This window comes from Podarcis tiliguerta (assembly GCF_965153285.1).
Source record: "Podarcis tiliguerta genome assembly, chromosome: 12".
Taxonomy (NCBI): Eukaryota; Metazoa; Chordata; class Lepidosauria; order Squamata; family Lacertidae; genus Podarcis; species Podarcis tiliguerta.
In genome coordinates this window covers 28,454,333-28,469,961 of record NC_139545.1, presented here as the reverse complement: position 1 = coordinate 28,469,961, position 15,629 = coordinate 28,454,333, and the positions used below count along the sequence as shown (strand labels likewise).

Below are 15,629 nucleotides of genomic sequence, written 5' to 3'. Positions count from 1 at the left end.
AAAACCCACTGACTTCCAGCCTACCTACCTCACATGATTGATTGTTTTGAGAATAAAACTCGGGATAGAGGGAACCATGTTTGCCACTGTGCTTCTCGAAGGAACGGTAGAATAAAAGTGCAATAAATAGTAAATGAGTTCTAGCCTGCTAAACTCTGGTTCAAATGTATTTCTTTGTTAGACTTATGTTCCGCCTTTCTTCCAAGTTTCTTCCCACAACACCCCTGTTGAGTAGACTTATTTGTTTTAGTTAATATATTATTATGTTAACCCTGCCCTTCCTTCAGCTTGCTTGCTTGGGCCTTTTAGCATAACAGCACCCTCATGAGGTGGGTTTAGTATTTTGTTATTTATTATTTTAAATGTTTATAGGCCACGTTTAGGAGTAAGACCCACTCAAGGCTGCTTGCACAAAAATGGATGAAATTGCATTCTCCAACAATAATAAAACAGAATACAATACAAAAATCACAACATTAACAAAACCAGCTGTATTAAACCCATATCTTGTCCAAAGATAAAGGTAAAGGGACCCCTGACCATTAGGTCCAGTCATGACTGACTCTGGGGTTACAGTGCTCATCTCGCTTTATTGGCCGAGGGAGCCGACGTTTGTCCGCAGACAGCTTCCGAGTCATGTGGCCAGCATGACTAAGCCACTTCTGGCGAACCAGAGCAGCGCACGGAAATGCCGTTTACCTTCCCGCCAGAGCAGTACCTATTGATCTACTTGCACTTTGAAGTGCTTTCGAACTGCTAGGTTGGCAGGAGCAGGGACCAAGCAACGGGAGCTCACCCCATCGTGGGGATTCAAACCACCAACCTTCTGATCGGCAAGTGGTTTAACCCACAGTGCCACCCGTGTCCTCTGTCCGAAGATAATAGTCAAAATGTTCTTAAGTGCATCAAACAAAAGGAGCTGAATAGCAGCACAGAATTACAGTTAATAAACCATTGCAAATAAGTGGAGGAGATTGTCAAAAGCACTTTGTGATGTGACCTGTCTAGTCCAGCAGCTTATTCTCACAGTGGCCAACTTCAGAAACTTGCAATCAGGACCTGAAGGCTATTTGAAAGTTTTTAGCAGTTAATTCTTATTTATTATTGCCTTTGATGTATGTGATATTTTGGATTTATTTATTTTTTATTAAAGGCAGTTTTAGACAACAGAAAGGTGGGTTTTAGACTATGGAAAGGAACTGGTGCCATGCTTTCTCCATGCTTCTCATCACTATTCAAGAACAACTATTCGAGGTTCACCTTCCACCTGGAGGGGCACGGCTCTGGGATGCAGGAATTTTATTTTAAGGTTTTTGAGATTCCTTGGAAAGCTCCAGCTGGAAGTTAAAGGAACCAAATTCAAGGATGTAAAAATGAACCAGAAAAGCTTCCTTCCGTGTTGAGAAGCTTACACTTACGAGCCAACTCACATCCTCAAAGTTTATTAACATTTTTTAAATGCATAGTACTCCTCTCCATTCTGTACAGCAGCCTGTCATTGCAGCCCTTTTAAAAAGCTCCCTTTTCTACCCTCTCTTTAATTCCATTTTATGTTCTGCTGTACTTTCCCAACTGAATATGGCAATTTTAGGCAATTCCAAGGTTATACCATGCCTGACACATGACTTCACTTTAACAGCACCTGCCCAGAGAATAATTAGCAGCCCACTTTTTTGTTTAATAACAGGACTTCCATATACTACAGATGGCATTTTTCATACCAGACAGCCAACGCTGTATGTTGGAAACCAGCCAAACTGTCTGCAAAAACTGAGAGAAATTCAAGACAGACATCAGGGTGGAAAGAGAGTTTGACTCCCCCCCCCCCCCCCCGCTTCCTAACTATATGGGAACATATGTTAAAACCTAACCTATTATTATCCTAATGTGAAATGATTTACTCTTTCTTACCTAACACAATACAATGGAAATGATAAGATAGCAGGTTTGTTGACTAATGTTCTTCTAGGCATTACGGTAACTATCTCCCTTATGATGATTCTATGCCAGCCAGGTGACTGCCTAAAGCTAAACTGAGAGTACACTCCTTTCAGTGCTCAAATTATGCAATGGCACAATACAAATTGCTTACACTCTTTAGCCTTTGAAAAACAGGCTATTGCCTAAGGCATGGGTAGGCAAATTAAGGCCCGGGAGCATAGGAATTCATTCATTATTTTTTTCAAAATATAGTCTGCCCCCCACAAGGCCCTCTGCTGAAAGTTTGCTGACCCCTGGCCTAAGGATTCTTAGCCAAAGTTTAGGAGACAGGCCCCCTCTGTCCCCCCTAATTAGAGCACTGGTTTCATTGAACACAGTGTGTCTTACATTTGAGTAAAATGTAGAACAGTGTTTGCTTAGAACAATGGTTTTAATTGCGCGGGTAACAGCCTTACTTGGAAGTATGACCATTTGAAATCACTAGAACTTATTTCCAGGGAAATATATTCAGAGCTGCAATTCCTTTGTAGATCCCACTGAACTCTGAACTGAATGAACTTATTTCTGAATAAATATGCATAGAAGTAAAAGTTCAGACATGAAACACACAACTGCCCCCTGAGGCTACCTGAAAGAAAAGTGGATGCCGGACTCTGCAGGGTTGGGGAGCAAAGTGGTGGGATGTGCCTGCAGTCTGTACTCAGCAGCAATGTCACTATGAATGTCACTAGCAGGTGTAAAACTCCTCACCCCATCCCTGGAAAGGTGCTTTTCAAAAGCGCTTGCAAAAGTTCACGCACGTGGGCCATGCAAATTTTCGCAGCATTAGATTTTGTTTCTGCATTAAAATGGCAAAGTGAAGAAACACATTAACACTTTTTTTAAAAAATTGAGATCTTTTCATGATTTGGAGAATGCATTGTGGTCAATGCATTTTTGACCAGCACAGAGAATGCATTGAAAGCACATTAAAATGCCATATGTGCACAGCCTGTATGTCTGTATTGTTGCTGCTGTTCTCCAAAGGAATTGCCAGATCAGAAAATTCCAAGTCAATTTTCTGAATGGCAAAATTATTGCAGAAATTGCTTCTGGGAGTCTTGTGTGCATGGTACAACCAAATGCTTAGGCAACTATTTTAGCATAGAGCAATAGGAGTAGTGTAATGTTTTCACTTCCAGCTGGAATGCTTTATGAATTAAAAGGTCATGCAAACATTTCCTCTCTAAATTGCTTATGTGTAAGCATTCATAAGAATCACAGAAATATCGTATTCTGTTCCTGTTGGGTCATATTTAGGTTTGGCTCCTTTCCTCAGTGGAATGTATATACTCCTGTGAAAGTTTTTATGAAGGTAATTTGAAAGATAAAATGTATCTTGGCAACCACATATTTCAACTGTTTTGTCAGCTGCACGTGCAAATAAAGTCATAAACGTTCAGAAGATTTTTTTAAAAAAGAAAAATTTATAAGTAAACACAAATAGGCGATACTGTATTACTAAAGAAAACAAGTTTTCTATAGTAATGCAGTTGTGGTAAAATGCCCAGTGAAGGTTATATGTTTGTAGATATGAAGGAAACAATGTTTATAACAAATTACTGGTATTTCTCGGCTGGTCCATGTAAGTACTGGTCAAAAATGAAATGTTGAGTACTGGCCTCCAGATGGCAGGTAAAACTTGCTAGTGAACTTAATAATGATAAAACTTCCAAATTCTGATCAAATTACTTCATATATATTATACACCAGCCCTCCAAAGGAGACCATTGCAATATTTCAGTTGGACATTTAGGGATTCCCCTCACTCTATATTGGAGCAGAGGAGGTCAGATCATTTGTCTATCAATTGCAGTACAGTGGTACCTCGGGTTAAGAACTTAATTTGTTCTGGAGGTCTGTTCTTAACCTGAAACTGTTCTTAAGCTGAAGCACCACTTTAGCTAATGGGGCCTCCCACTGCTGCCGTGCCGCTGGAGCACGATTTCTGTTCTCATTCTGAAGCAAAGTTCTTAACCCGAGGTACTATTCCTGGGTTAGTGGAGTCTGTGACCTGAAGTGAATGTAACCTGAAGCGTATGTAACCTGAGGTACCACTGTATTATCTACACCAGCTAGCAGTGGGTCTCCAGAGTTTCAGAACAGGCACCTCCTATATGAAGATGCTGTGAATTGAATCTGGAATCTTCTGCATTCAAAGCAGATCCTCTAGCACTGAGTTATGGTCCTTCCCTAAACAGGGAAATATAGTGACTGGTTGTATTGCTACACCCGTCTCAAACCATAGTTGCTCTGGGACTAAGGGGAAGAACTATTGATCAATGGGCCAGAAAAGGAGCAGTTGTAGGGAGTTTGCTTTCCTTCCCCCAAAAATAACATTCTCTTCTAAATTTCAGTTGTGCTGAGACTAGGAGAGCACAAGGGAAGTAGATTCTGGTGTCCACCAGTCCGAAAACTAAAGGTTGCTTGATGGTGTGGCTTTGGTATATTGTTTGCGTATTGGATTTCTGTGCATTTTCTGTGCACCCCCTCAACCACTGATTCCGCAAATCTGCATTAGTGGGGAACATGCAGAAAGCACAACACATGAAGTGCCTACGTCATTGTTACAGAGTCTTCATATCAAATGGTTACAAAACAGTTTGACACAATGGAAAATTTACTGGGTAACAAACTTACTGAATAACTAGAGTGATGCTTCACACAGTTAGCTTCACCTCTGCCTGAACACTCTGCAGCAGTGACTGGGACAAACTCAATCAGTAAGTAAGTAAGAAGTAAGTAATTAGAATGGGCATGAGAACAGAGCTTGCCTAAGATGTGTTGCTTGGACAATGGCGCCCCCTCTTCCATTCCACATACAAAAGCCAACTGAACTGGCACACACAACTCTGTGCTCTTGAGGAGGCTCAAGAGGAGTGCCAGGGAGACTGTCCCCCACCATCTTCTGCCTGGTGTAGGGCCAGCTTGAACTGCAACAAATTCAGTAATTCCTATAGCTGGAGAAGGGAAAGCATGCTGTCTTGATCGGAGAGATCACAGCCCCCTATGCTGTTTGTGCAGCCTGCTCTGTAGTGTTGCTCCATTTGTGCAAGAACAGACACCTGGCTGAGAGTGGCTTAACTCTAATGTAAATGAAAGTGACAATCAAAGAACTGACACTAGAATTCCTAAAAAAAAAAAAAAAGTCCTATATTAGCAGTTCAACATATCATTTGGAGTAACATCTATTCCTAGTCGGGGTCTCTCATTTCCACGACCAGTAAAGTCTAATTACAGTTCTGGAAAATATTAGAAAGGGCAATACAGTGGATAGGATCTACTAAAGAATGAAACCTGCTGTCCGCCATTGCACTCAGGGGACCATTAAGGAAAGGCCTGGGGTGCAACTCTCACACAACCTGGCTCATCCAATTTTCACCATTCTCCACCTCCTACTGCAGTCTTCCTCCAGGCCACACGCTGCAGGCCAAGCCTCGTTCTTAACCTTAGACACGACTCCGTATTCCAAATGTGCCGTTATCTCGTATTCAGTCATTTAAAACAAGCTTTAATGTTTATTAGCTTTATTTACATAAAGTATGTCTATCTCACATCTCCATAAATCAGCCAGCAAAGCAGATTAGAAACACTTGTAAATGTTCCAGGCTTTGATAGCTGTATTAGAAGGGGTTGGGTGGGGGGGGGGTTAGAGGGAGGAATTGAGAGCAAAGCAGTTTTGTAAATACTTATTTGACAGTAATTCTGTCTCCAGATGGAAAACTTCCTGTAAATAAGGAGACTTCTCACTCAAGGGGATAGATTTCTTTTTGTGGTTCTCCCAGAGATTTCCATGGAGCACGTGGAATTTGCCTGCCTATAAACTTAGTGGTTCCCTTGGGAGGTGCAAGAGGATTGAAGGAACAACAAAGGGGAAAGGTCGTCCAGATGGAAGGCTTGTGCCTTTGTGTAGTGACTGTGTTTTGGCTCACACTTCCCCCGCCTCCTTTCTCTCTCTCCGTTGGAAATAGCCCTGTTAGGGCTTCTGAAATTAGTAGCTGCATTAGGGACTTCATTGTACCGCTATGCTCAGCAATGCCCTGAAATGTTCATCGGTGTGTGTATATAAAATAAACTTAGTACATTTGCCAATTATGTACAGAATCCATCCAGTATATTTCCTTAAGTAATACATTCAGTCACAGCAGAGAAGTGGTTAAGCTTTACTGCCAATATTGCAAGGTGGTCCTAAATTGTATATGTGCATTGTTTGTGTAGACCAAAATATGTATTGACCCAAGAGAGATTGCCGGACAAAAGCCAGGAAATTCAACATGAATGCTGGGACTAATGCGTGGTTCTTAGCTTGTGTTGTCCGCCTTCCCCAGAAACACTGCATGAGTTCAAGATTTGAAAAACCATGCTGGTTTCATTTCCACTTAGTGATGTGGTGAAATCCTGCATGGATGCTTTGAGATATCTGGAGTTTCAGGCATGCCCACTTCACCAGATCCCAGTACAACTGGGTACAGACCGCTTTATAATGGGATATATGTGGCTGCCGACTCCCACTTGCACACCCAACATGAGATCTTATCTCTCCCTTAAATTACCAATGTGGAGAACATCAGGTTCTGTGGGAAGGACCTGATCTGCTCTGAACCAAAATTAGAGACCCGATAGGTTTTTTTTGACAAAAACAGATGTGGTGTTATTCACACAGCACTGTGCGATTTTGGGGTGTTTGATTTTAGAAAGTGACAGTTCATGAGAATTCGGGGGGGTGGACCCTGATGTGGTGGGATAGGTTGCTGCTGCTGTGGTTGCAGTCTGGACCCTCCCCTGTCCTGCATGCTTCAACTGCTATTTGCATCAGGGTGGCATCTTCCATTGGTGCCCAGGGGACCTCCCTAGAACAGGTATCATGTCAAGGGCAAATTTTTAAAGCCCACCTCCTCACCTTGCCATGGCCCTGATATAGATCAGCTCTTTCCCCTTGCTGCTACATACATACATATATACATGCATACATATATATATATATATACATGCATACATATATACATATACATATACATATACATATACATATACATATACAATTTCCTAGAGAAAAAGAATGAAGGATTTCACCCAGAAAATGACTTTTGAGCCCATATAAAACAGGCTCGTTCCTTTACCGCAAGTCCAATATAGTTTCTGCAACAAGGTTTTCATCCCGAGTATAGGAAAATGTCTTTGGGGTATTAGAAATTCTTTCTGGATTGGTGCTTTTGATTGTCAAAGAGGTTATGCTGCAACTCATGCAGCATAGAAAAGTTTCTGACTTGACTTGACAGAATACAGGTGCAGTGGAGAGCCTCAGACATTGGTTAGATAGATAGGGTGGACAATAAAAGAAAGATATTGGTGATCACCCAAGGTACCATTGTGATGAATGGAGGATTACAAAGGCAGGATGGTTTGTGGTTGATGATGATGATGATGCCTGTTGCCTCCTTGAAGCACTTAGCTTCAATGAGCAAGGACCAGACAGTGGCCAATTTCAAGCTTGGAAGCATGGTGGGGTTGCTAGACTATTGTCACTGTAAGGAGTTTATTTCAGTAGCAGTCAAGTTTTATTAATAATGTTCATCTTATATATTGAGTCTTTATTTGGGTGTGGGGACAATGGCTGTTCAGTGGCAGCAAAAGCATGACAATTGGCAAAAGAGTGAGGAGTATTGTGATAAATTGCTTTTATTTTTAGCATGTTATTCTGCATAATGTATTTGCCTGTTAATATCATCACCTTTTCTTATATGCCTTAGGTACTTATGTATCTTAAATAGTTTAAATTGCAATATATGTTTGCTTGGCCTACATCACATTTTTGAACACTAGCCGTTATTTCTTCTTCTTTTCCACAAGATGCCACAAAAAATATCCATTTAATATTTGCCTTAGATCTGGGAAAACGGTTTAGCGTGTTTCTTGTTGTTCTTGGCTGGAGACTTCTGTAGCTAAGGGTTGCTTTTTCCTGCTACAGGAAAGGATTTCCCCAATGTATCAAGGTAGAAGCCTCATCCAATATGGAAAACCTGGTTTGCACTATCTAAAGCAAACATAGGGTACATTTTTAGAGCATTTTACAGTTCTGACATTTTGAGTTACCTATGAAAACTCCAAAGGAGAGCAAGAATTATTTCCAAAAGGATCATTTATTAAACATTTCCTTTACAAGTACAATCACTGTTTTGTGTAAAATTTGATTGTATTATTCCACTGTATGTACACAAAAGCCTGGAAGGGGGAGGGAATGCCTTGACCTTTGCATTTTCTACACAGAGCTATCTAATAAATTGTGACCATTAATGGAGGCAGTTAACTCTGTCTTTATAATACCTGAATATTATTACATTACTGTAAATAAAGAAACATTCCAATTTATAGCACAGGCTACTATCCACAGTTCTACTGACTTTATCAGGTACTGCTCAAGAGTAGATGAACTGTGGCTAGCAGCTGAAATGAGCCAAGATGTCAACGCATGTAAAACATTTGTGTTAATGAATTCTATAAAAAATATGAATCAATGTTTCTTTTTGTGGACAGGCATGATCCTATTTTTTTTAAAAAAACTTTTGCTGGTATAAGATAAGAAAATTTGAAGAGCAAGGTTTAATAATTTCCTATTAGCAGCAGTTGATAGTAAATGCAACATAAGATTTGTTTTGTCTGTGGTATAAGGACATTCCATAGCAGACTCTTTTCTGAACACAATGGTCTGCATGTAGCTATCTCTGGGACACAAAACAAAATAGAGACAAAAAGAAGCCATTTTAATCTCATGAGTGACTATTGCCGTCAGCTAATATGAATGCGTTGCTAAAAATGAGTGAAAAGTAAAAATGCCGTAAAGTAGATATATACAGAGTTAAAATACATTTCTTACCCACTAGACCATGTTTCTGTTGGCACTGTGTTATTTATTTATTAGAATATTTATTTTGTTGAGAGCAATGGCATTTTTTTTCAGTGCAAGCTAAAGCAAAAAATACCTGCCCATTGTCATTAAAATGACAGTCCAATTTGGAATGTTCAAATGCAAGCTTGTCTTTCTGCTTCTGTTCACAAGGCAACTTTAAGGTGTGGCACTTACTGAATTCATGTAAAAAAAAAAAAATTAATTCAAGAGTAGCAGACACCGTAAGTTCAAGGTTCTGTTAATTGCGAGAGAGTCGCTTGCATCCGTCAATTACGTCCGTGTAAGGCTTCCTGCGTTAGCATGTCTTTCCTGAGAACAGAGCTGCAACTCCTTCGTGTCTTATCATAAGTGCGCATGCTCAGAGCTGTGGTCGCTGTCGTGGCTGTCGTCGTTTGCTAGTGAGTCCCCTGTGTGCTGGAGGCTGGCTGCGCCAATGCCAGAAAGCTCCGAGGGAAGGAGCGTGCCCTTTTTGACGTTCACCAGTTCCTTCTCTCGGGCAGCGGCTCCCTGCTGCCCTCCTTTTACCCGCTTCCATTTCATTCGCCTGTTCTGGAACCAAACTTTTACCTTTGAATCAAAAACAAAAGAAAACGGCAATGTAGGACATCAATAAAATAGTCACAGGACTGATAATGGCATGCTTATAATTTCTAAGAGGGCGGCTGAAGTTCCTTTGTGCCACAGCTGCATTCGGTATATGTTGGCTTACCGTTGATATAACTGGTGCACAGACATTCATTTGCACAGCTGAAATAGACCATTCTTCATCTCATTTAATACACATTTTGCTTACTGCAGTCCTGGAATATCAAAAAATGTTTATTTTCTACAAGGACTGCTGCATGGAAAAGTCTAGTGTGGAAAGTTTTGGGGAGGTTCCTGTCTCCTTGGCTATGGTTCAGACTTTTTGTTTCAGGGTTTTAAAAAGAAACACCAAGGATTAGCCACAGCATGAAACGTTATATGACACCAGTAAATGGAGCCATGGCATATTTTTCATTTTTCATATAGTTGTACTATTTCACAAATAATAAAAAGGAAATCAAGTCAAATTCTGCTGCAGATATTGTTTATAAACCTTTTCCCCCCTATGTAATTTTATGCTAAATTCAAACTGATGGCTTGTGTTGTTTTCATGTTGCTATTTAAACGCAATGTAAGTGTCTGGAATTAGGAGAAGGCGGTTTTGAATTAGTTAGAGGCTTCTCAACCTTGAGCAGCACATCCTTTCTTCTAGACAGCACATCAGAGCCAAAGAAGCAGGCTAGTAAAATAAACCTAATATAAGGAGGAAAGTATTTATTGCTAGTTGCTCTGATGTTAGGAAATATTGTTACGCCATCTGTCAAAAGCTTTCACAAAAACAATGTCAAAGGGCTCATAATGTTTGTACTCTTCATGCAGTCCTTTGTGGAAAATTATATATGACACTTTTCGCAATGAATTTCCTCTAGTAAAATAGCAATGTATTGCTAATGCCAAACACTGTATTAAGCTATACTATGCTTGGGACGATCATTCTGCTATAAATCCGATGAGTTCTTATTTTCTGTAAAATATCAACAGCTTTTTCTCATAAATATTATTTATGCCTAAACATGCATGCACAGAATGTAAAAAAAATTATCTATGGATGGGGGTGACAGAATAATATACAGCTGGGATGAGGAACCTGTGGTGGACTCTTAACTCCCATCATCCCTGACCATTAGTCATAATGGCTGAGGCAGATGGGAACTGTAGTCCAATAACACCCAGAGGGCTACAGATTCCCCATCCCTTTTAAATATTAGTTGTTCAGTGCAACACTCAACTATAACTGAAAGCGAAGGAGAAGCTGGACCAGGGATGCATTGCATCTCAAAAAAACCACATTCATCTGTGTTTAAAATTAGATCTTGCATATTTTATTCTCTGGAGTTGGGGGACATATCTAATCTATGGGGAAAGTACCACAAATTCAAATATCATTTTAGTAAAATTTAGTAGGCAATCAACCACATTTTGTGTAGTGAAACCAGAGCAAGTATACATAGACAGGGCATTTGAGCTAATGCCTATTTAACTCAAGCCCATCGGGTTAGCTGGTTTGTGAATTGCAGCCTTAAATATGTTCAGCAGTAGTTGGAAAGGAATAGTTTATGAAGGCCGATGAAGGCAAATGTGCTCAGTTCAGTGGGGTGGGGGGTCACACATAAAATTCAAGTTCAAGGAAGAAAAATAATATAGACTAGCATGTGAAAATAGAACTAGCACAAGGAAACTATGAATAATGCAATGAACCTAGGGGAAAAATAAGAAAAGATTATCTTAATATGTTAAATGCCTTTCACTCTTGGCTGCAATTTGTGGCACTGCTATATCTGGTCTGATTTGTAGTGTCTGGCAACCAAAGGGTGGCTAAAGATAGGAAAGTTAAATGTACTCTTGCAGGGTGGGGGATAAAATGTAACAAAGGTACACTGAGAATATGGAAATAGGATAGAAGTCTAGACAAATTCATAGGAAAGAAACTGTATGGCATTATTCTACTGGGGGTGGGGACTCTGCAGGTCATACTTATTAGCAATCTTTGTTTCTGCCTATAAGCGTACAAGTGTGTTTGAGTAATTGTATTTTTATTTTAGATTGCAGAGGAATGGCAACGAGAATGGAAAAATAGATAAAACTGCTTGAAACATAATAGGCCCAAATTGCAAAGGTCATATGTAAAAAGAGGTGTAAATTGGCAAGTGCCTGTGAGTCTGAGGAAGTGAGTAAGCCTGAGGGAGTCTAAGTCAATCTAAGGGAATCTACATTGGCTAGCACATACATGTAAGGCTTGGAAGAAAGCATAAGTTAAACCATCTGAGCCTTCCTCTAAATTTAGATGCCTTCTGGCAAAATTAAGAAGTGGTCTGTGTAAGATGAGACAAGCCCTTTCTCCCCAAGCCCTTCTCTTCACTTTTATTTCCATTAGCTTTAAGCTGTGAATAAGATATGTCAATTAGTCTCTTTTTTTTACCTTTTAGGGTGACTTTCGCTAGCATCAATAGGTTGAAGGCAAAAACTACTGGATGGCAAAATAATAATAAATCCCTTTGGTGAATACATCCAAGCAACAGTAAAACACTGTTTCTTTACTGACACCCTGCACCATACCACAGGTGGAAGGAAAGGGAAGAAGAATAGGCAATAAACAACTCTAGTGGGTTGTTGGGGGTCAATAGAAAAGAGGTCTAAAGCAAAATCATCATTTAAATTATCCAAAGCCAAACTGTACCCCACAAAGAGATATGAAGGAGTACAAAAGGGGAGGTTCTCTTATATTTAGGAAGCTGCCCAGCAGTATGTTTGCCAGAAAACTTTAAGGATATCCCCTCCACCAAGGTTCATGAAAAGTTGGCTCTCATAGTTTTAGTTAACATTTTATACTGTTCTTCCTTTTTTAAAAAACAAACAAACTAGAACAGATTACAACATATGCCAGTGCAATAAAAGCAAACAAATAAAGTAAAAGCAATAGCAACTGGACTGTGAATTGATAGCTATACCCAGCAGAGGGATGAGTGAAAATATATTTTTTTGGAGGCACCAAAAACTCAGCATAATTGCTGCTTTGCCTTATTTCTGGTTAGGGAGATAATTCTGCAAGCTAGTCTGCAATAGAAAAGGCCTTCTTGGTTGACACTAGATTGACACTCACGGGTTCCAGCACATCTCATTCTGAGATCTTAAGAACTGGGCAACCAGGTCCCAGGTTGTTTATATGTTTGGTAACTTGGTCTTGGTAGCAAATTGGTAACCAGTACTGTACTTTGAGCAGTGGTTTCATACATTTGCTGTAAACTACTCAAGTTAGCAGATGAACCACTGCATTTTCCACACGTTGCAACATCCACACCAACCTTAAGGATAGCTCCACGTAGAGCACATTGCAGTCTTGAGGTAACTAACACATGAATCACTGCAGCAATACTATCTGGAGCTGGTAAAGGACACTCCTAAAGCCCTCCAGTGGCAGTGATGGATTCAGAAGTGCCCCCAGACACCTACAACCCCAACCGGATCAGGCAATTTGCATAATTCCAGCAGGTGGCACTATGGGTTAAACCACAGAGCCTAGGACTTGCTGATCAGAAGGTTGGCGGTTCAAATCCCCGTGATGGGGTGAGCTCCCGTTGCTCGGTCCCAGCTCCTGCCAACCTAGCAGTTCGAAAGCAAGTCAAACTGCAAGTAGATAAATACATTCTGTATTTTTTTTAAAAAAAATGCATAATGATCAGATGAAGAGAATCAAACTTTATAAATGATGGAAAATCCATCTTTTCCTTTGGGTTTTAATGTATCACTTTTAAAATTCTAGTTTAACAGCTTTTAAAATGCAGTCTTTGTTACAGATGGCTTAAATCATTCGTTTAAAATCCCAGTTTCCTATGTATTTCATTTAGCACCATTAGACTGTCAAGTTCTTGTCTTTTACTTTATAATAAAGAACAACTTACACCATTATACTCTGAAACAGAAATAGTATTGAACTGCATATATCACATGTGCTAAATATAACAACCTGTAAAGGATGTTTCATGTGCTATTTCCTCCACAGATCAAATTCAGAGAGATGAAATCTGAACTTCCTTTGGATTTCATGACAAGTCAATAATGGAACTGATACATGATCCTGTTACATTTTAGCAATAGGAAGGATGTGTGAATTCTGAAAATCAATTCTCTTAAATTCTTAGAAGCCCACACTTTATCCTATTGCTAAAAGTTCCTGCATATCTGAAACAGTTAAGCAGCTTGCTTGAAAGTCAAAATATATATTGATGAGAAGTAGGAGTAGTAATATTAATAGTAGAAGTAAAAGTCGGAATATGAGAAAGAAATACTAACACTTTCTGAAAAATTAAACAGACTTTATTTTTATATAAAGTTTTGTATTCGATTTTGGTAAAGTGTTTGGGGCAAATAGCTGCTTATTAATTTGAAATTGGGATCTTTTCTAATACAAATCTAACTCCCAAATATTTATTTAAATAAAATGTATAAAATGGTATTTCTAAGAACGTTTTTGCTTAAGGCAATTTTACATTTTTAAATAATAATAACAAACCCTACAATTTAAACATGCAAAAGGTTATGGGTGGTATCCAGTATTAGTCATAGAACAGGCCCACTGCAACCAATGGACTTACCGTAATTAAGTCCACTAATCTCAATGGGTCTATTACAAGTATGACTTAGTTTAAGTCATGAAGTTAAACTGATTGACACTTCCCAAACATTTCCAGACCAAAGTGCTGTGCCCTGAATCTGCACATCTTACATCTGCAAACTTAATGTAATTTGTTGTTATTCCAAATGGAACTGCAGGATTAACATGGATAATGGCTATGCCAAACAAACAAACCTGCAGTAGGACCACACCCTAATGCTAGCACTTGCTTGAGATACTTCTTAATTAAGACCATTCATCTGTCTAGATACTTTACTTCCAGTTCAGCTTCCTGTAATGGTACTGAGGTATTGTTTAGTGATTTGGGGTGGGTTGTTGCTCTTATTGATATTAATTATTTTACCTTTATTTTAGATACTATTGTGATTTACGTGGAAACTGTTCAGCTTTCTGATGCTTCATTTATTGTTTATGACCACTCTAGTTATGTTTGTCATTATGTATTTTTTTAAAAATATTGTAAGCTGCCTTGAGCAAGGTTTGAACTATGGAAAGGCGGCATACGGATGAAATATTGACTGAAAGTGTTCCAAGCCTAACACATTTTCTTGGAAATCAATCCCGTTGTTTTTAATGGAACTAAGTACATATTCTTAACATATTAATGCTGTTTTAGCAGGCTTGGCTGCTTCATACCTCCAAAGCATCAAACCCCAGGCAGGTCATGTAGGTCACCATCTGGCATGTTCCAACAGACTATTCTAACCTGGGTTTAGTGGTGGTGAACTAACTTAGAATCAGTCTGTGCAGCAAATGATTCAGAGCACCACTTTGTAATGGTACGAAACAAGCAAGGCACACAGCAATCTTGACAACTGGACTTCCAACTGACAGACACTGTTTTGTGAAGAGAGATGTATGACCTATGGATCTGATTGAACTGGTGCCTGATTGAACCAGGAAAAACATTCCTCTTCTCCCAGGTCTTTGGCTAATTAAACAATATATGGCCTTTCGAACTGTGGGGGTATTGTTTTTGTTTGGTATTATGTTATGTACTTTTGTATTTTTATATTATAAACCGCCTTGTGATCCTTGGGTGAAGGGCAGTACATAAATTTAATTAATAATAGTGTACTGGACTACATGCACTGCCATAGAAGGATGAGAAAGTGACTTTAAAATCATCATATTTCTACATAAGAGGTTTGTGCATTTGACAGAAAAGCATGAGTTGGACCTGGATAAACCTAAACATCTGATGAAATAAAGTCTCCTCTTTCAACCGTTTTATTTTATTTTAATGAGCAGGTTCTTATTGTTTCTTTCAAGCACACATATACTCTACCATGCACAGTGGAAAAGGTGGCTGATCTAGAGAGGAGCTATTGCAGCACGGGGAACTATTTCTAAATCACCAGTTATGGACTGATCTGCTAGGCACATCTGCTCACTGGCGTGGTGTGAAAGCACAGCTTCCTTCCCCTTAGTCAACAACTTGGTTAGTATTTAGGTCTCCCAGACTGATGATTTAGCAGTTGCTTAAATAGGTTGAGGAATATATGACCGCACATTGAACATCTC

At 39.4% G+C, this 15,629-nt stretch overlaps 1 protein-coding gene across 1 annotated transcript in view; it reads right to left on the bottom strand.

Moving 5' to 3' along the window:
* Positions 1-8,101: 8,101 nt before the first annotated feature.
* The window catches only part of MEOX2 (mesenchyme homeobox 2), a 68,241-nt gene continuing 60,713 nt past the window's right edge, over positions 8,102-15,629 (bottom strand). Inside the window, exon 3 of the mRNA XM_083405509.1 lies at positions 8,102-9,454. Within this exon, the coding sequence (XP_083261635.1) occupies positions 9,230-9,454 (225 nt within the window). The 3' untranslated portion in view covers positions 8,102-9,229. The remainder of the gene's footprint in view (positions 9,455-15,629) is intronic.